General features: G+C 41.3%; 1 protein-coding gene across 4 annotated transcripts in view; it reads right to left on the reverse strand.

The window, feature by feature from the left end:
- Positions 1-352: 352 nt before the first annotated feature.
- Positions 353-22,527, reverse strand: part of LRRTM4 (leucine rich repeat transmembrane neuronal 4) — a 426,980-nt gene continuing 404,805 nt past the window's right edge. For 2 of the 4 annotated variants that reach the window (XM_081171692.1, XM_081171691.1), the window contains one exon: positions 353-1,600. In XM_081171692.1, coding sequence (XP_081027818.1) covers positions 1,379-1,600 — 222 coding nt within the window. In that variant the 3' untranslated portion in view covers positions 353-1,378. The remainder of the gene's footprint in view (positions 1,601-22,527) is intronic. The other 2 variants (XM_081171693.1, XR_014002357.1) reach the window with 2 other exon arrangements.

Consider the following 22,527-nt stretch of genomic DNA (forward strand, 5'->3'; position numbering starts at 1 on the left):
AAGCATGTGTTTAACTTACTCCCACTGAAAACAACTGCAATGGTAACAATAACAATAACAATAGCTGCCACCACCCTTGGCCAGATTCTGCCCATGGATCCTGAAGCATCATCACATTTTTTCCCCATCTGGCTAAATCTTTGTATCATCTCAAGAGACTGTAGAAATCACAATATAAAACAGCTAAAGAAAACACTGAATCATCCATTTAGCTGTGGCTTCCCAACCACAAAATATTATGTTTATTTCCCCCACCACTTTTTTTGTCGTTTTATTGATAAAAACTACACAAAAGCTAACTGATCAGAATAATTAATTAAAAATAAATCAAACAGTGTTACACATCCTCCCATTTGTTTGTTTCTTAAATCACATCAGCCATCAAATTTTCAGCCCGCCCGCCACAATTTCCAGGTATATAATGAATATTTCCATACCCAAAGTCCCCTCACCCCCCTGCATTCAGCACAGCTGTCCTGTTCAAGTGTGAGCTCTCATGTCATCAATAACTGCTCCCTCTTTCTTTCTTTTTTTATAGAGCCCTAAACATAATTGTAGTGTCAACAATGAAGCACAATGAAGATAGGAAAAAATTAAAAGTCACCCTTTCCCTATAATGTACAGCATGTGTTTTAAATGTACATGCACCCCGAGGTTTGTCTGTTTTTGCCTCTTGGTTCTTTTTTCAGGAATTGCCAATGTCCATTTGGTTCAACATAACCATGTTTGGAATCTGAAATCATAACACTGACCTTCCACTCCCTCAAGGGGGAAAAAAGAAAAGGAAAACGGGACTCAGTTTGGTTTATTCTCCTCCCTCCCACCCCAAATGGAAAAATAAAGAAACCTTCTGTTACTTCTAAGAGTAATAAACAATAAACAATATCTCATATTCCATTCTATGTTCTTCCCCGTCCCACCCCTAATTGGTACCTCTGGTTCTCCTTTGAAGGAACCGTGCAGTGTAGAAAAATCAAATATACAAACAGAACTTTTAATCCATCCCTTTATGTTGCTAGAGTGAAATCTAATTCTCTCGCTCGCTCGCATTTTTATATAAGAACTCAGCAATCTTTCTTTGATATGTACACCAAGAAGTTCGACAGTTTAAAGCCAAAGGAAATTCTCAAGTTCTCCAGTCGGCACTATAGTGTCACTAGACTGAATTTCCTTATACGGCAGTCCTCAAGCAACGTGTCATTTATTTATTTATTTTCTTCCCCTTTCCTGTTGTTTGCATCAAAACATTTGTAACTGGAATGGTGAGTTGTCTTCTTCTCCTTGCTCCTTGTTCCTCTTCACCCGAAGGTTCCCCCCTCCCCAGAAAAAAGAAGCCTCCCATACACACCCTCTCTTGATTCTCAGGAAAGAGATTCCATCAGTTTGGTATTCTCTCAATGTAAATAGCTGGAGCAGCCGAACGTGCAATTGTAGCAATGAAGCTGTGGTCTCGACTCAACTCCAAGTTGGTGGCTTCAGCCTGGTCCCGGGAGATTGTGTCATATCCCTTATTTACATGGAGGGGTTTGTGGGCCTGGCAATATCCAATCACCGGTTGGTCGTAGCTGTAATAGGGCAAGGTTTTCATATGGTGAGGGACCTAGAGAGAGAGGGGGGGAAAAACAGGCATGTCAGCATCATTACAGAATAACACGTATTTTTCTTTTTTCTTTTAGCAATGAAAAGGCAATATGGGATGGAGCTAGGGATCCAAGGAGGCAGCAATTTCTGTCTTAACCTGTGTTCAACACATTCATCACTGTTTCTATTGTGCTCCGGTTCTGCCTCCACTAAAACCTGCATTATTTGTTTCACTATCTGCTTTGGCTGAAACTAACATAATTAATAATGCAATCAATTTAAATACATTTCAACGGAAGGGAAACATCAAAAACAACAGAGAAAACAACGTAACTATTTAGGAACCATTTGTGGACTAAAAAAAATAAATAGCAAATACTGCCTGCTTTTGCGATTTCTATTCCTGATGAACATGTAACTTGTGGGAATTTCTGCTCCCGTTTTAATTTCTTATGAGATTCTATGACATCCCTAGCTGTGCCATGGAAAGCCAGAGGAGGCTTGTGACATTATTATTAGCATTTATTCATCACTTTCTACAAACAAAATATCTAAGTGATTTGCAAATATATAAAATACCAAAAGGCTCATCAATCACTGAAAACCAAATATGTATAATGAAATACAGTAGAATAAAATGTTTTAAGGCATTTATTCAATAGCGAGAACAAAAGGAACAAATCTTACACCCCCACCCCCCACATGAAAGACTAGGAGACAGAGGACTAATTTGTGGAAAATTGGAGTAAGTCAAAAGTTGGTGCTTCTGTATTTTCTTAAGTGCACCTCTGGTGTGTGTGCGCACACACAAATTGAATACGGACCCCAGTTCAGAGAACCATGGGGATAACACAAGGCTGAGTGCACACTGTCACACATGCGGTCCCAAAAAGTCAGATGAGAAAGAGAAGAGTGTGTAAGCAATTATCTTAAATCGACAATGTACAGATGACCTTGAAGCAACGTAAAGTGACTTTTATGAGGCAACAAATATGAATGAAATAACTTACTATCTTCAAAGTCTTAGTTACCCTTTCCTGTCTCCATTAGGAGGTAAGGAAGACTCCTAAAATTTTATACTAGGATTTCTTCAGCTTGAAATGTCATAATTTTACACAATGGTTGAATGGCAGGGAGGCAACAGTCAATGCATTCTGGAAGTATTGATAGGATAGCCAAGATAAATACTGAAATAAAATCCCCTCAGAGGCAATGGGATTCCCACCAGTTTATACAAAGCCTCCACCCTCAAGCTTTAAAGTAGGCTCTTTATGATACTATAAACTATTGTTTTGTGTTCTGTTTAGTTTAGAGATGGAGGCCCTGGTGGGCTGTTTTTGTGTGGGTTTGTTTGTTTGTTTTTTTACAGTAATAACGTACAGGACATTAACCAGATGGGGTCCAGTGCACATCACAGCTTTGTTTCTTTTCTCCAAACAGGAGTTAAAAGCTTCTGAATTACAACATTATCTCTAAACGGCCCACAAACACCATTACCCTCTCAACCATATTTTCAGTACTTTTCCAAACTGTCCCCTCAGCTCTAGCCTGGGATGTTTTGCTTCTCTGATCAAGGTTGCTTTTCAGTAGGAAGAGAGAAAACTAGTTCAAAATGAGGTTTGAAAGTTTTAAGAGTTACTTATTTCCTGCTGGGAAGGCAAAAAGTTAGAAAAACTCTGTGCCATGGCACAGAGAGGAACTCTAAGAGTTCAGAGAATGCCCTGCTACCTTATCAGAAGAATTTTTCCGCTAGAAGGTATCATCCAAAGTGGGGATTGATAAGTTTCCCTTCCTCTTCCATAATACTTGGGGTCCAGTGAAGCTGACAAACAAAAGGAAATATTTCTCTAGGGCTGTTTGGAAACCTGTCCCCTAAGTTCCCAGAAGTTGTCTCCCCTGGTTAAAGAGGCTTCCATTTTTCTATTTCATTCATTGACACCCACCCACCCTCAACACACATTGTAAGGATGTCATAGGGTTTCTGCCAGTCAGTGCAGGCAATACTGTACTAGATGGACCAGATGGCTTCCTGTGCACCTAACACAGGCATAGGCAAACCCCGGCCCTCCAGATGTTTGGGACTACAATTCCCATCATTCCTAGCTAACAGGACCAGTGGTCAGGGATGATGGGAATTGTAGTCCCAAAAATCTGGAGGGCCGGAGTTTGCCTATGCCTGACCTAACATATGGGAGTTGCAGCACCAAAATCTGTTAACAGCCACTAGGTTAAGTAGCCTTTAAAAGGTAACGATTTGAGAAATTTAAGGACGGTGACAACATAAAGCTACTCAGGTCCCAGCCATGACTGTCAACCCCTTAATTTATATTTATTTATTTTATTACATTTGTATCCCGCCTTTCCTCCAAGGAGCTCAAAATGGCATACATAATTTTCTCCCTCCCATTTTATAGTCACAACAACTCTGTGAGGTACGTTAGGCTGAGTGTCACCCCATGAGCTTAATGGGATTTTGAACCTCAGAGTCCCTGGTCCTAGTTTGACACATTAACCACTTCACCCTACTCTTTCCAATAATGGACAGGTAACCATTGCATTGGGATGCGGGTGGCGCTGTGGGTTAAACCACAGAGCCTAGGACTTGCCGATCTGAAGGTCGGTGGTTTGAATCCCCACGACGGGGTGAGCTCCCGTTGCTCGGTCCCTGCTCCTGCCAACCTAGCAATTCGAAAGCACCTCAAAGTGCAAGTAGATAAATAGGTACCGCTCCGGCGGGAAGGTAAACGGCGTTTCCGTGTGCTGCTCTGGTTCACCAGAAGCGGCTTAGTCATGCTGGCCATATAACCCGGAAGCTGTACACCGGCTCCCTCGGCCAGTAAAGTGAGATAAGCGCCGCAACCCCAGAGTCAGTCACGACTGGACCTAATGGTTAGGGGTCTCTTTACCTTTACCTTTAACCATTGCATCGTAACGCCTGCACTTCTCTTTAACTTTCTTATTTTATAGCTCTTGCCCACCTACAGTTCAGTAGGGAAGCAGGGGCATAGTGGGGGGGGGGGCATAGCCCCTGGCCTCAAACTAGGACCAGGGACACCGAGGTTCAAAATCCCACAAAGCTCAATGGGTGACACACAGCCTAATGTAGTTCACAAAGTTGTTGTGAATATAAAATGGGAGGAAGAGAATTACGTATGCCATTTTGAGCTCCTTGGAGGAAAGGCGGGTGTGACGTTAACATATGAGAGTGCTGGAGGTGAAATTGTTAAACAAGTTAGCCAATCAGAACCCAGGGGGTGGAGTCAGGGGGACTATAAAACCAGCTCTGGGAGGGGCGAAGGGTAGAGTTTGTGGGGAGTTGGGTGTAGTGGGAATGAATTGGGATAGAGTCTGTGGGGAGGTTGAGTTAGTGTAGCGAAATAAGCTGAGTCAGGAACAGTTAGGAACTAGGAAGACAAGTAAATATCTGAGAGGTGGTTTAGTGAGTGAGAGCAGGTAGCGGAAGTTATAGGTCTGGATAGGCACCCCATGACTGTAATTGACCGATACTGTTTATGAAACCTCACGCCTGTTAAACGGCAATAAATAAACAGAAGTTTATGTTCCAATTTAACCCTGTCTGGACTCAGTATTGTACCAGGTAGGGCCTGGGTGGTGGCAGCGAGAAATAAAGTGGTGGCACACTGAAACGTCCGGGGACCCTGTGTGATCGCCACAATGGGATACAAATGTAATAAAATAAAATAATATAAATTAAGGGTTGACAGCCATGGCTGGGGCCATGATTTTCAGAGAGCACAAACCAGGCACCCCCCATACAGTGATCCCCATCCCTGCCCCATGGGGTCTCTGGGCTCCAGAGCCTGGCCTAGCCTGGCCTCACTACCTCGCCCCCGGCTCCCTTGCTGAATGGCTGTCCGCCCAGTGTCAAGGGGATTTGGCCATCTAGGGGCTGGCTGGGCTCCTCACTGCACAGGTGGGCAGATGGAACAGTGCCACCCCACCTGGCTCTGGTGGTGAGAGCTGGGCTGGTGCATGGGCTCCGTGAACCCTCCATTAGCAGCAGCAGCAGTGAGGGCTGGGCTGGCACGGTGAGTTCTGTATATCCTCTGCGCCATGCCCCTGCCTGGTGCAAGCGTGCCCCAGGCACCAGCAAACAATGCAACACCACTGTAGGGAGGTGCCAGTCGTTGACCCTCCACACGTTGCTTTGTGGAAATGTTGGCATTGCTGAAACAGTTCTGTTTGCCGTGTACATTTTGAAAGGCTTCTCATAAGAGTAAGCTGAGTTGCACGCTTCAAGGAATGGGGTGGCAACACAAAGGGGAGCCTTCTGTTGTTCTTGATGTTTTCTTAACTTGTTTTTCTTGATCTGGTATCTGTATACATATTACAAAAATAAATCTGTGTTGTTGTTTTTTAAAAAAGGAGGTGGCGTGCTATTTATCACCAGACAGCATTGTTATTCATATTATCTGCATTTAGTCTCTTCTAAACAAATTATATGCCCACAGTTTTCATCACATCTAATAATATCCAGTTAAATATATGGCTCATTTATTTAATGTGGTGGAGCGAATGTAACTTAATTTGAAAATATATTTTCATGTCACTGATAGAGACAGACAACAGTGTCAGCTTGCCCCCCTTTAAAAAAATACATTTAAATAATCAAGCAGAACAGTCTGATTTCTTCCTACATCCTTATGTATTGTCAAATGCAGGGAACCTGGTTCAGATAGGGAAATAAATCAGCAGATGTGCTTCTATCCGTTTCTCTGAAGCAAGCTTTACTTTATTAACTGAGGAGCTTGTTCCATTAGAAAAGCACTTCAAATGTTCATGGAGAGTTTGGGTCTAATGGGCTGGATTAATTAGCTGGCATTAACTTGTGAAGTCTTCACCTCTGTAGTTCTTCCTGCTGAATGATGTCAATGTTACAGCCTTTAATGATTGGATACTTGAAAGAAATATTCATTTCTTGAGGATATTTGCATAAACCTCAGCTGGAGGGATTAAAAATTTAGGTATTTGGTAGGAGGAATTTAGGAACCAAAATTCCTATAGGGGAAGGGACATAACTCATTGGCAGGGTATCTGTTTTGTATGTGGAAAGTCCAAAATTCAATCCCCATCATTTCCAGGAAGAGCTGTTTGAAACCCAGATGGAGCCATGGTCTTGACACAGCCCTGGGCTAATAAATCTTTTATTTCAGAGTAAAACTGAGGCTACAGCAGGAACTGGTGACTGGTAGCCCTTCAGATGCTGCTGAATTATAAGGGAAGAACCACAATCAGCATGCCCAGTGGTTAGAGTTAGAGAATATGCAACAGTGTTTTATACACTTTGTGTTATTATACTGTAAACCACCCTGTGATCCTTGGGTGAAGGGCAGTATATAAATTCAATTCAATTCAATTCAATTCAATTCAATTCAATTAATTAATTATCACAAAGAATTTCCTCTCCCAGGAATACCCATCTTGGAACCTTTAGTTCTATTTCATGAATTCTTTCTTAGGATTTTATGTTAAATCCAGTCTCTTATATTTAATAGAGCACCTTGTAAAAGTGGTAGAATACTGCAGTAGAATACTGTTGAGGGACACTCAAAGCTTGTTACAACAGATTATAATGCCTTATGTGTGTATATTCTCCATGAAGGAGCTTGGTATATTATAGGACACATTTTAGAGCAGAGAACAAATATTGACCCTTCTGTGAATTTTTGATTGGCAGCTTGGATATTCTATTTGAAGCAATTTGTTTTAGATTTGAGGGTCAATTTTATTATAAAAAGGAGAGTCCAGTTGCAATGAATGTAGCTATAATGTGAATATGACGTATTTGGAAATGACTTCTATTTAGAACTGGAAACAGAATTCATATTAACAATTTTATAATACTTAATCAAGAGAAACCTCTAAGCAGTTTATATGAACAACACATTATAGTATATAGATTGATGACAACAAAGCTGAAAACTCAAAACTGGCCATTTAACATAAACATAGTTAAGTATTACAGCTAAAGTGTGCGAAAGAGTTCAGAAAATCTCTTAAAATTTAAGTGTGTGTGTGTGTGTGTGTTGAGCAAACTCAAAACAAGCAGACCAAGCAATTCTTGCTCAAACCCAATGAGGAACCTGAGCATGTTAGTTTTTAGACTGCTGTTCCGACATTGATGCATACATGGTTTACCAACCATCTTTAGCCTCATAAACCTGTGAGGTCAGTTGGGCTTGAGAGATGGCGAGGATCTAATACTTTCCCTCTAGGCAAGGTGGCTGGGGGGATTCAGAAACCACTTCCCACCTATGTCATGTCCAACACCTCAGCTCCTACACCACACTTCCTTCCTTGAGTTGACAGTTCTTCATGTTTTGAACCAATCATGGGATACCTTCACCACATGGAATTTCACTGAATGGTCAGATGTTCCTTAAATTATTTGTGCCACATGATTATGTAAGAAACTAGCATGAACCAGATATACACTGTATTTGCGCTGTATTTATATATAGGAAATGTCTATTGCAATTTGAGGGGGTGCAATATGGGGCTACCCCCTCCCTTAGTAAATCATCACAGGAAAAGATTCTGTCATGTTTGTTTTATCTGATCATTACATCAAATGGCAGCTGTTTGCTGGAGATGGCCTTTCAAATATATGTCCACATAGCATTTGGAAACCAAAGCACACCACTTCTGTCAAGAAAGAAGTATGACAATGACGGAGAAGGTAGAGCTGTTGTTGCTTTCTGTGCAGTGATCATAAAGATGGCAACCTGATCCATCCATTACTCACAATAAATACACATAGTATTTAATATGAACATTTGATAATGTTGCTGCCACAGTGACAAATGGAGGCATTGGGGAATGAGTGAAATAAGTCTTTGTCTTGTATTAAATATTGGCTTTTCATTAGATCTGCTCAAAATTTATGGCACGCAAGAGGGCTACTCAGAAATGAATGACTCCCTTATAGGGCTTTAAATGCTTTTTTAAAAAAAGTTCTGCAGGAGCCCTGTACATGGAGAGCAAAAGATTAAAATGATTTCTTAAAGTCACAAGCCTGTGCTGCCAAGATATAACTCCCCTCCGCTGATTGTGTTGGTCATAACTCATGGCAAATAACTACCTAGGATTTCTGCAACTTATTCAAATACCTTGTTGTTTCAAAGGCAATGTGTTGTTCTTTTCCAGAACTTCTGCCTGTCTGCACATTCAGTGGGGAAAACGGGGAATTCCACACTGAGGGAGTGATGTTGAAGCAACTCAGTCTGGCACATAGTGGGATTGGATTGCAACCTTAGTTTTCTTCTTCACATTAGCCCAGGAGGTGAAAATCAGGTCTTTTGTCAATGGTCAAGCTCCTCAGCTATCCCTAAGTTAGACCCAGAAATAGAAAAACCCAGCTTCAACTTCCCAACTGACCACAGATGATGATGTGATGATGATGATAAAAACAAGCAAACTTACTAGTCACTATCGCTCAGCCAAACCTAATTTTTGTTGGATTGTTGTGACGCTAAGAGAAGTGGGACCATGCACATCGTGTTGCAGACTTCGGCAAATGAGCTGGATCAGGGCTTTTTCCTCACCAGAATTCAGTTCTGGCATCTCTCAGGTATGTGCCATTGCCGTTATAACAGAACAAGAGAGGCGCTCATGGCGAGTTCCGGCACCTCTTTTTCTAGAAAAATAGCACTAGGCTGGATAAAAGAGGATTGTTTTTCTGTGGTGGCTCCACACATCTGGAACTTCTTTCCTGTTGGCAGCTGGCAGTTCACCAAACTCCAATAATTTCAGAAAGCTGTGAAAACCTGTCCATTTCGGGTGGCTTTTAGATAGGCAATACAGCTGTAGGGATTTTTACTGCTGATTTAATGAAGTATGTTAAGTTAGTATAACGAAGTAAGTACAATTTGTTATTTCACTGTTCTTTGGGAGTTTCAAGGATGGGGTTATTTTATTATACTATAGTGGCAGTGGATTTTTGTTGTTCAGAAAGGTGGCATAGAAATGTCTTGACTAAGTTAAAGAAAAGAAAGGTTAAAAACTAAATGAAATTAAGGGAGAGGACTTGCTGAATTAATAATTTGAAATTGGGATACAGAAAGGGGAGGTATGAGGAGGTCAGGGAAGTAAGTTATAAGAAAATAAGGAACTGAAATTATACTTGTTTTTGTCTGTGTTCTGTCTGTATTACTGTGGTTTTTTTAATATAATTTTTGAAATTTCAATAAATATCTTTTTTAAAAAAAGAAATAACAAACTAAGTTAATAAAAATAATGTTTTTATTGGTAATATAATATATTGACATAGATGTAGACTGAATGCCCTGTGCCCCAAACTTGAAAAAAAATACACTCCCGCTCACTCTTTGGAGATAGGGCAGATATGAAGGAGCCAGAGTCCCTGTGAAAAATGCATACTGAAGCATCATTCACAATATTCTTTATACTGAGTCAAGAATGGGGGAAATGTATCCTACCCACCCCTTTCTTTCATGTGACAATTTTCTCCATGGCATGTCTTCTCTGTTGAATAGGAACAGTCAGCCCAGTAAAGCACATAATGATGGCGAACACAGAAGGGTGTTCTTCTTGTCCTGAATGCCTCTGTGGGACACTGTTCAGACAGAATTACAGGAGTATAATTGCCCAGCTAGCACCTATCTGTGGAAAAACCAATGTGTCTGGTGGTGCAAATGAGAATCACATTAATCCATTCCACAAGGGGAGAACCTTTTCCTGAGGTGCAATATCACTCTCATTGGCACTTGTAAGCATTGTGTGCCCACACTGAGACGGCAACCCCACAGTTTTAAATGGTAGGGGAAATGACTCATGGACTAGTAGCATGATTCAAAAGGCAGAGAAGTCATATGCCTAAAATAATAAAGTGGGGTGTCTGGCCTAGTGATTACAGCCAAGACAGTGTGACAGAGAACATCAGAGCCTGCCCTGCCTCCTTCATATTGCTTATTTCAAATAAAGCAGATATGGGGGGGGGGAATAATCATTAGACATATCTTAATAACTCAGCTATCAAAGGCATAAGAGAGAGAGAGAGAGAGAGAGAGAGAGAGAGAGAGAAGGAATACCACACCTTGTGTTGGGGAACCAAGGAGGAAGATTCTTGGGGGGTGGGGTTTCCAATGGCTTTAGGGCTGCAGCAAAAAAGTCTCTGCTTCTTACAGAGGTCAGTTTAGTTTCTATATATGATGAAGCTTTCAGAATAAACTCAATGGTCTTATTTGGAAAAGGGGAGGATTCACACGGGGAAAAGATATTTCCTTAGTTCATCAGAGTCCGTGTTCGGATAGGACTTTAAGGACCAGAACCAATTATTTGGATTTCTCCTGGAAACTGACAGCCAACACAGTAATTCTAAGATATGTGATGTATGAGAGTGCTGTCATGATCTTGTCAACTGGTGAATGGCAGCATCCAGCATTAAATGAAGTTTCTGAACTTCAAGAGCAGCCCCATGTAGTAATTGTACCCCATTACAGTAATTTAATCTGCAAATCACCAAAGCATGAATGATAATGGTCCTGACCAAATCTGGTACATTGACCAACACTAATAAAAGGCTGCAATCTGAGATTCCAGGAGCAACACCTGGTGTGGGTGTAGCTCAAGCACTAAACATACTATTTACAGCAGCACATGACTCTTTTCAGTACAGTAAAAAAAGAGAGGTCCATAGCTCAGTGGAAGAGCCATTTGATTGTACAAATTGCCTAAGTTTAATAACTGAGGCCCAGATTTACCACACCAGTAAAGAATCTAAGCCCTTTACAGGTGGCACAACTGTATGTACAAGGGGACATGTGTGTGCTCATTTGCATGCCTGCATTATATCTATGCACATGGAGTATACACACATAGGAATCTTCCAGGATTCCCAGTCACAAAAAGGGTTCCAGTGACCTCCACATTCAGAAAACTGCAAGAGGTGGTTGGAGGGCTCTGTGGGCTAGCAATGCCACATGTGTTGGGGACATGCTTTGGCACACATGAGAAGGATCCCTATGCATGTACTGGGACAGAATTCCTCCCCACAGAAGAGGATCTTGATTAATCAAGGGTGGTGTAGAGAATTTCTATGTGTGTACACTTGTAGCACCCCTTTCACAGGTGTTGAACATGGTAGATGGTGGGTGCATGGCCATGGCATTATCAGGTGCAATGGATCACAGATGTGATTGGCAATAAGAGAATTGTACACATGTACCCTCCACACAGACGAAACATGTGAAGGATGATGCCTGCTGCTCTCCTCTCATGTGCTCATATCTTGCCAGCATGGAAACATCGTCTCAAAAGAGCCCAGGTGGCTCTCAAATGCAGAAATCATTTCAGCTATGCATTTCAAATGGAATGAGTATTTGATGAGTACCATGTAATGTTGTGAACAGTAAGCAACTTTCAGAAAGGGCTCTAAGATCTTAACACAAAATACACAGTATTATTTTATAGCAAGGGTGGGAAACTGTATCAAACCACAGCCTTGATGCAGCCCCTTTGGCCAACCATTGTCAATATTCTGATGCCACAAGGATGTCAGGTGACTATCTTTCCTTTGCTCATGTGGCTTGGGCAAAGGCACAGTGCTGTGCAAAGGCTGGCAACCACCTGATTGTTGGCACTTGCAAATCCCCATGCCTTTGCAAGTGTCATTGTGATGACTGGTTCTTGCAAAGGCACTGTGCCACTGATCTGCAAATCACTCATGCCCACAAAGTCCTGTGCCTTGATCAGTGTCACTTTCAAATTCACAGGGCTAAACAGGAACTGAAAATCAGCTGATTGGTGGTGCCTCCAAAGCCCACGTTTGGCAGCAAGTTGTGTCCACACCTGCCCCACACCTGACATCATACATGTTCAAATGGGAAATTCTGGTGGGCCTAATTATGCTCTCAAGCCAGAGATTCCACACTACTGTTTTCTAGAAACAGATCCCTTTAAATGACTATTGTCAATCTTTTCAACAGTTTCTACTTTCTAATTTCCTAGGATTTATTTATTTTTAATGCCAACAGAATCAATATTAGAAAATCAAGGACAAACTTTTCCGTTTACAGACATGTCCTCTGGACACTTTGTATATCAGAGATCAAGCAAGCAGAAAATTAATGCAAGCCTGCCTAGAATTTCAGGCAAAGGAAATTTCACAACAATTGTCTCTCTCTCCGCCCTCCCCCCATCTCTCCTATAGAACAAATTACTTATTCTTGTGGGCATGTACTTACAGAATGCAGAGAAAACAAGAAAGTTATAAGCAAGATCATGGAAGAAAAATTGGGAGGGGGTCAGGGAAATATTTACAGCTTTGTTATCTTTGAAGCGAAAGTATACCAGGTATTTATGTTTCATTATCCCACACAAGCAAATGAATGACAGGGAAAAATTGCCAAGCAACTTGTCATTAAAAAGAAAGACAAAAAGTTTCTTCTCCATGGGTAGCTCATTTTGTGTGTGACAAAGAAGGTGTCTACATTCCAGTCTTCCCATGACTTTATCCCAATGTATCATCATTAAAAAATCCTGCTCTGCATCTATGCAGATACCACAGCAGGTACAGAACATGAAAGAAAAATAACCCATCAAAACATGAAACAAACACAAGGAAACAAACAAAAAAAGGCAATTAAAGACTGCAGAACAGATCAAACCATAATCAAGCTTAAAATACGTGGGCAAAAGAGTGAGTCTTAACTAGGCACCAGAATGATAACAGCAGCAGTGTTAGCCCTCTCCAAAGGAAGAAGATTCCACAGATGTGGTACTCATAATTTGTCCTACTGTGACTCCATTTGCACTACACATGTAAAACAGCACCATACCACTTTAAAGAGTCATGGCTTTCCCTAAAGACCCCCTGGGAACTGTAGTTTGTTAAGGATGTTAGGAGGCCCACTAGTCCCGTTCCAGGGCTACAGTTCCCAGAACTGCCTGGGAAGAGGAATTGACTCGTAAATCACTCTGATAATTGTAGGGTCTCCTAACAGCTCTCAGGTGGTCGGGGAGATAGAGAAGGAAAGTGGCAGGACTGTAGCAGTGCCCTTGCACCTGATGTTATGTGCTGCTGGCACTGCCCCCTTACCACATGGATCATTGAGCACAGCACCTGCAAGGGCACATTTATGTGTGAGCTACTCTATGCACATAGGTGCTCCACAAACTGTTACCACATCCATTTCCCCCTTAGAAAAGACATTTCTAGGACAGGGTCATGGACTGGAGCATGACAACTCTAGTGACTCATGCTAACAGCATATGAATAAGTGGTTTTCACTTGACTACAGAGGCCATTTGATTCTTTATACTAATTGCCCCTTGAGGGATAGAGAACCCGTGGCCCTTCAGATGTTGATGGATCCCATTAACCACGACCACTGGCCATTCCTGCATGAGAGTCCAACAATATCTGGAAGGTCATAGGTTCCTCACTACTGATGTAAAAGCAGATACTTTTCCAAATGTCTAGACATGCTTCAAGTAGTTAACATGAAGGGTGCAGGAAAATGGTGCCCTCATACCCTCCCAAAGTTATGCCCCAGCCCCCTCCCCAATTAGTGCTTGATATAATACCTGTGTATCTCCTATTCTCCTTAGCACTAGCAAAGGCTGCTTTAACGATAGCTTCCAAGGACTTTCTACTGACCTTTCTGCTGTTCCTCCTCCAAATATGTGTGTGTGTGTGTGTGTGTGTGTCGGGGGGGGGGGGGAGGACATTCTCTCTTGATTGCTCACAGGTTTGCATATTCAGCATTCTAAATTAACAGTGACCTCTTTCACCTCCCCAACCCCTGTATTTATAAGATGAATTTATTAAAATGCATTTAGCGGTCTCTTAACCTCACTCTTCCCCTTTCTTCACCAGCTCTGCTTTGATTCTGGAACTAAAGAAGGGAATTCCTCCTGAATATTTGAGCCTGTGTACTTTGTTGCAGACTTATTTGCTTTACATCAGAACAGCATGAGATTTATAATGTTGAAAAGGGAGGGTGGCATGAGTAATCTTGATATATTGATCAGGATTATTGCAGTGTGCAATTTTCACTAAATCATTATGGCACAGATTCCCCCCCTTTAAATAAAAAATTAAATTAGCATATGTACAGATTAAAATACAGAAATAATATGTAATTCTTTATTTATCTATTACATTCACACTCTGCCTTTCCTCCAAGGATCTTCAGGTGGTTCTCCCTGGTTCTCCCACTCCTTATTTTATCCCCACAACAACACTTTGAGGTTGGGCCAGTCACCACCTCTCAACCAAAGGACCAACTGTTAAGTTTAATGGCTGAGTAGAGATTTGGACCTTGGTCTCCCAGGTCCTAGTATAACCCACTAACTACTATACCGCACTGGCTCAAATAAAAATGCAATACATCACACTACCAGGCGCCTTCATCAGCCTCAGCTGCAACAAAACAAGTCTCTCCCATATTGGTCTCTACAGCCACAGTGGATGCTGTAACCTTCCAATAGTTTGACTTCACTCCCAAAGGCGCAATCCTCCATCGACTCCTGAGGCAGATGGATGCCAACCAAACGAAACAGTGGGGAAGACTGTTCTTGAGGGAAAGCCACCTAGTGACCTGTGCACCTTTTCCGATTGCTGTCCAGGTGTTCACTGCTGATGGGCAATTTCAAGGTTTCGACACTCTCTTTTGCTGGACTTTGGGCTGCATTCCATGTTCTCTGTGTTGGGGCATGTGCAGAGTGCCCAATTAACACACCAGCAGATTGTGCAAATGGAAAACCCAGAATGTGGTTGTAAAGAGAAACATTGGAAAAGTTTGGGAAAAGTCACTTCCTTTACTGAAAGGTAGTCCAAAGTATAATGCATTTTCTCAGTTTAGCAGTTACATACAGTTGTAGCATAAAGCAATCTCACCTCAGTCTGTTGTTAATGCCCAACAGACAGCTTACAGCAAAAGTAATAACAGGTCTTTCCAGCAACGTGTCCTCCTTGCAGCATTCCAATACAGATTAGGTTTTAGCCAGGATGTGGAGGCCAAGGCTTGCTACAAAAACAAGGGTATTTATACTTTATGTTGCGCCGAGTCACTCTCTGACTCGCTCTCACGGATTTGCTGACTCACACTTAAGCAGCTGCGGGTGCAGGGCAAGCACACCTAAATTAACCCTTTCTTGTCCTTTTCTCTGCATGCATAAACTCTTATACACTCACACTCTGCCCATTGGTGCTCTTGTGCTAGCAGACAGGTGAACTCTCATGTTGCATTGGAGCTCTAATGTTGCATAATTTTGCCAACACAACAATTGCACTAGTTGAAAGTTACCAGCAACCTGCTTAAGCATTCTCTTGTACAACAGCATTCCACCAGCACAAAACATTTCACCAGCAGAACAAGCATATTATTAAGGGACTAGCACTACATTGGATGCAACACGTTGTCTTTAAACTGGGCCTGCTCTTCAAACGGAGGAGTGTCCTCCGTAAGGAGATAAAATGCCTGCACTATTTCATTTATATTGCATCCCATTGTTTAAATGTGAAAACTTCAAATTACTAACAACCAGGGCAGAGGAACTGACAACAAAGATAAGGAATGTCTAGGCGGGAAGAAGAGATGGACACTTTCAAACATTTTTATCCCAAACACCATTCTCTTTCATTTCCTCCATGAGCCTTGTTTAATCTTTTCAAAATGCATGTTTAAATAACAGGGTGAGCTCCCGTTGCTCTGTCCCAGCTTCTGCCAGCGCAGCAGTTTGAAAGCATATCAGTGTGGGGAGATAAATAGGTACTGCTGCAGCAGAAAGGCAAACGGCATTTCCATGCGCTCTAGCACTCTTCACAGTGTCCCACTGTGCCAGAAGCAGTTTAGTCATGCTGGCCACATGACCCAGAAAAGCTGTCTGTGGACAAACGCTCATTCACTTGGCCTGAAGCGAGATGAATGCCACACGCCATAGTCACCTTTGACTGGACCTAACCACCCAGGGGTCCTTTACCTTTTACCTTGCCTGGGGAAAACTGCTCTCTAGTGCTCTATCAGAACAAATGGCAATTCAGGTTTCCCCCCCAGATTGTCATTTGTTCTGCTCTATTGCTAAACAGCAAGGGAAAAACCACATGCTTTCTAGGCATGGCACAAGAAGAAATGTGATTTGTTGGTTTTAAGAATTGTTTTACAGTGGAACCTCTATTTGCGACCATAATCTGTTCCGGAGGTCCGTCCGGAGGTCGAAACAGGTTGCTGGGAGAGGCACTGTTGTGCACAGGCGCGGGTGGCGATTGCCAGCTTCTGCGCATGTGCAAACGGCAATTGCCGCTCCTGCACATGTGTGAACGATGGCAAACCCACCGGTTTCTCGCAGTCGCAACTTGGAAGGACCATAAGAAGAGGCGGTGGTAAGTAGAGGTTCAACTGTATTATGATGGCGGCATTTTATCATCATTGCTCTAAGCCACCATGTGCTCCATTTTGGAGGAAGGGTGAGCTACAAATCTATCAAATAAATGAATGCATATTTGGATATGTTTCAATAGCTGGGGACTGTGTCACAACATTCAGAGAAGTGCCAAGCAGCAATTTGCACAACAGTCTGAGGGGTCTAGACACACATTTTATGTCGGAATTCAACAAAATTGTAGGAAGGAGGAAGTACAACTTCCCAGCTGACCCCACCCCCTGGGCGCTTCAGTGTTATTTTCCATTAATTCTCAACATTCCACAGTTCCTCCAGGCCACCAAGCATGCTAGGTGGAGCGTCCCATTTTGCTTTTGTTCAGTATGCTGTCCTTTTGTATACCTTGGGATCCCCCCCTGAGCATGCTGGTTACCACCATTGTGTTTCTCAGTGGCCCTGTTCCAGCTTCAGTCCTTTAGGCACTCAGCATTTGCTATTAGGAGGAATGATGATGCCACGGGGGCCGGAGTGAGCAATAAAATGAATCCAATTGAACACTGTGCAATTTTCTCTTAACAACTAGTCACAAAATACCTGCTGCCTTAGGTTTTCGGTGCTCCACTAGGGTTCCCCATAAGAGCTTCCCTCCATGGACCTACTCACAAACCACTTTTGTCCCTGCTATCACTATAAAACACATCAGAGTTCTTTCTAGGAGGGAGGAGAAAACAATGTGGCAGTGATTGCTACAGTTTATGCATGTGGTTTAATATATTGCAACCAGTGTTTTCAGAGGGATACTTGAAATGACAACATTTGACCTAAATTCAGCTGCCTCTGCTCATGAGTTTGGCATCATCCATAACATTTTATGCTTTATTTTCCATTCCTCGTTTTTGCTTCATGTTTTAAAAGGTGTGCATATGAATCATAGAATCATAGAGTTGGAAGAGACCACAAGGGCCATCGAGTCCAACCCCCTGCCATATGACTGCAACTATCGTCTGGTTTTCTTTTTGAAAGCATCAAGCCCATCTCTTATGGAAGGAAAATGCACTTGTGTGCTTTAAGCAATGTCCTAAAATGGTGATTTTCAACCAGTGTGCCGTGGCACTTTGGGGTGCCTTGAATGATAGTCAGGGGTGTCTTGTTTCACGGGTCTTGTAAACTATCACTAAAATGGATAATACGTAACCATTTTCAAGACCCTCTGATGCCTCTTAATTTTGACATCCGCTTGAAATAATGCAAATTTGTTAAATATTGCCTGAAATAAGGTTTTAGGGCATTATATTGCACCTAATAAGCTATGCTTTGGGTGTAGGGGGGGGGGAGGGAGAGGTTTAAAACATGCAGAGTGATATTTTTTTCAGCTTGAAGGCCACAGAGAATCGGGATCACCCATTTTCCCACTGTGGTATAGGATATAGTTAATGAGGGCAGTTAGTAGAGGGCAGTGGCCTCTAACTAAACAAAAAGTGACCAAGAATTAAACAATAAACAATAAACAAATACTCATCAGTCTTATATTTGATCTAATATACATTAATGATTCCATGTGCAAAGTAGTTTCTAGATACTGCTGTTGTCATTTGCTTGCTGCAATGAATTTTAAGTGTGAACAGAACTAGGCAGAAAGTACCCTACAGGGGAAAGCAAAACTACCCTATGAATTGCATGTGGAAAGCACAAAAAACTCTTAAGGGGAAAATGTCTGCAGCTCACGTCAACAAGAGACAGCATGCTTGACCGATCTCCAAACCAGTCAGCCATGATCTAACAGTCTCCAGCTACTCTAATATTCTTCAAACTTGCTTTCTTAGAGGGAGAGGGAGATGAGGAGAGAACTCTTGTACAACAAACAGGTTTTGTTTTTTCTTTCTTTCTTTCTTTCTTTCTTTCTTTCTTTCTTTCTTTCTTTCTTTCTTTCTTTTCATACTTTCTTTGACATCTGTTTGGGCATTATCAACACTGAGCTGTGTGTCGCATTTCCAATTAAGTTAATAATATGAGCTTGAGTGTTCTTCACTACTTCCCATGTTCAACAACACACAAAGTAGCCTGAAAACAGGACTGTACAGTATTTCAGTGGCAGACGATCAACTTTACACACAAAAAATAACAGGTTCAGTCTCTGGCACCTCCACGTAGGGCTGGAACAGACTCCTGCCTGAAATCCTGAAGAGCCCCTGACAGTCTGTGTAGTCAGTAGGGCACTGGAGACCAATGCTTTGTTCAGTATTAGGCAATCTTTTATGTTCCTGTGCAACATACTCCTCCATCAATGTTCACGTGTAAAGTGTGATGCCTAGAGAAATGGGCCTTCACAAATCTAGCTATTTTATTTCAAAACATTTGTGAAATGCTTAATATTTCAAACATCTCTAAGCCATATACTAGGTAACAAATAATATGTCATTAAACCATTTAAAACAAGAACAAAAGCAATAACACAGCAATATAAAGGGAGGGGCAGAAGAACATATAAAAGCAAATCAGAAGAGAAAATCAGAAGATTCAAACACATAAAACAAGGTCTGATCTTATGGCCAGGGAAAGCCTGAGCAAAAAGATAAATTTTCACAAATGCACGAATCAACTAATTGTTGTACCTTCATGCACAGCACAGGTAAGGGCATTCCATAGTGTTAGAGCAATATCAGAAAACAAGAACTCAAGAAAGGCAGATTGAAATCGTAATAAAGTTATGTGTCTTCGACCTACTATCCTGTCTCTTCTTTCTTTCTTTCTTTCTTTCTTTCTTTCTTTCTTTCTTTCTTTCTTTCTTTCTTTCTTTCTTTCTTTCTTTCTTTTTTCCCTTCCTTCCTTCCTTCCTTCCTTCCTTCTTTCTTTCTTGGACTTGGGGGAAATTGATAACGATTGCCTATGAAGGTAAAGTTCTTACCCTCTGTGTTGGTGGAGCATAGTTTATGTGTTTGGTTTGGGAATATCTGGTCCTTACCAGTGGAGGCAGTGTCTATGGTGCCATACACTCTCTACTTCCCGGAGCAATGAGATGTTCCAGTAGCAACACTAAGTTTGGCATGTTTTGTTTTGTTTTTGTTTTTTTTAATAATAATTTTTTATTGCTTTTTTTCCAAGGTCAGAATACATCGTCAGTAACACAACAAAAGTGGTTTTACAAAGAAAAGAAGAAATTATAAAAGAAAATTCACTTTTTCAAATCAATTTTCATGATCAACCGGACTTCCCCACGTCCTCCATCCCCTGCTTTCTTTACAATAAAAATAAACAGCAAATTAATACCTTATTTCATATGTTTTTGTGTTTTCATTTAGTTATATAGTCTGCAATTTATGCTTTTATAAATCATAACTTAGTTTCCATCATTTACCAATCTCAGTACTGAAGCATGTTTTTCCCAAAAGCTTAGCAAATTCTCAACATTCATATAACTTGTAGTATTTTTGTAAATAGTCCTTAAATTTTTTCCAGTCCTCTTCCACTACTTCTTCTCCCAGGTCTCGGATTCTGCTTGTCATTTCGGCTAATTCCATATAGTCCATCAGCTGCGAATGCCATTCTTCCAGCGTGGATAACTCCTGTGCCTTCCAATATTTGGCTATAAGAATTCTTGCTGCTGTGGTTGCATATAAAAAGAAAGTTCTATCTTTCTTTGACACTCTCTGGCCCACAATGCCCAGGAGGAAGGCCTCTGGTTTCTTATGAAAGGTATACTTAAACACCTTTTTCAACTCATTATAAATCATTTCCCAAAAAGCCTTCACCCTCGGGCATGTCCACCAGAGATGAAAAAAATGTCCCTTCAGCCTCCTTACATTTCCAACATTTATTATCAGACAAATGATATATCTTTGCAAGTTTGACTGGGGTCATGTACCACCTGTATACCATTTTCATAATGTTTTCTTTTAAGGCACTACATGCCGTGAATTTCATACCGGTGGTCCACAACCTTTCCCAGTCTTCAGACATAATGTTGTACCCAATGTCTTGTGCCCATTTTATCATAGCTGATTTAACTGTCTCATCTTGAGTGTTCCATTTAAGCAGCAAGTTATACATTCTTGAAAGCACTTTCGTCTTAGGTTCAAGTAGTTCTGTCTCTAATTTTGATTTTTCCACCTGGAAACCAATTTTTTTATCTTTTTTAAAAATCTCTAAGATTTGGGCATAATGAAACCAATCTCGCACCTTTCCTTTCAATTTTTCAAAACTCTGCAACCTCCAGGTATCACCATCTCTTTCTATTATCTCACAGTATTTTACCCAGCCACTCTCCATATTCCATAGTTTTATGGCCTTAGCCTCCATCGGTGATAACCACCTCGGAGTCTTACTTTCAAGTAAGTCCTTATATTTAGTCCAGACAATGAATAGAGCTTTCCTGACAATATGGTTTTTAAACAGTTTATGAAGCTTTACCTTGTCGTACCACAAATATGCATGCCACCCAAAAGCATTACTATGCCCTTCCAGATCTAGGACATCAGTGTTTTCTAACAAAAACCAGTCCTTCATCCAGCAGAAGGATGCAGCTTTATAATACAATCTTAAGTCCGGCAGGGCAAACCCCCCTCTTTCCTTTGCATCTGTTAATATCTTAAATTTTATTCGGGGCTTTTTGCCCTGCCAGACAAACTTCGAAATATCCCTCTGCCACTTTCCAAAACATTCCACTCTGTCCACGATCTGGAGGGTTTGAAACAAAAACAACATTCTTGGCAATACATTCATCTTAACTGCTGCAATTCTTCCCGACAAGGAAAGTTTCAATCTTGACCAAGTTTCTAAGTCCTTTTTGATTTCCGACCAGCATTTTTCATAATTATCCTTAAATAAATTCAAATTTCTCCCAGTCAAGTTAACCCCCAGGTATTTCACTTTTGTAACCACATTTAATTCTGTTTCCTTCTGGAACCCGTCTATTTCTGAAGGTGTCAAGTTTTTTGCCAAAACCTTGGTTTTTTGTTTGTTCAATTTGAATCCCGCCACCCGACCAAACTCAGAAATTAGTTCTAAAGCTCTTTTTGTGCTGGCTTCTGGCTCCTGTAATGTCAAAACCAAATCATCTGCAAAGGCCTTCAATTTGTATTGTTTTTCTCCGACCTGTATTCCTTCCACCAGCTGATCCCTCCTAATCAAATTCAGCAACACCTCCAGGACAGAAATAAATAACAAGGGTGATAGGGGGCACCCCTGTCGTGTCCCTTTTTCAATTTTAAACTCCTCTGTCACCACACTGTTTACTATCAATTTAGCCTTTTGTTCTGAATAGATTGCTTCGATACCATTTTGAAACGCCCTTCCCACTCCCATCCCTTCCAAATTTTTCTTCATAAATTTCCAAGATATATTGTCAAAGGCCTTCTCCGCGTCTATAAAAATCAAAGCTGCTTTCGTATTCATATTTGTCTGTAGTAACTCCAAAACATCAATAATATTCCTAGTGTTATCAGACAAATGTCTACCAGGGAGAAAGCCTGCTTGGTCCTTATGAATTACTTCATTCAAAACTTTTTTCAGTCTGTTTGCTAAAATATCAGCAAAAATTTTGTAATCCACATTTAGGAGTGAGATGGGACGATAATTCTTAAG

This window comes from Podarcis bocagei (genome assembly GCF_964188305.1).
Source record: "Podarcis bocagei genome assembly, chromosome: 15".
Lineage (NCBI taxonomy): Eukaryota > Metazoa > Chordata > Lepidosauria > Squamata > Lacertidae > Podarcis > Podarcis bocagei.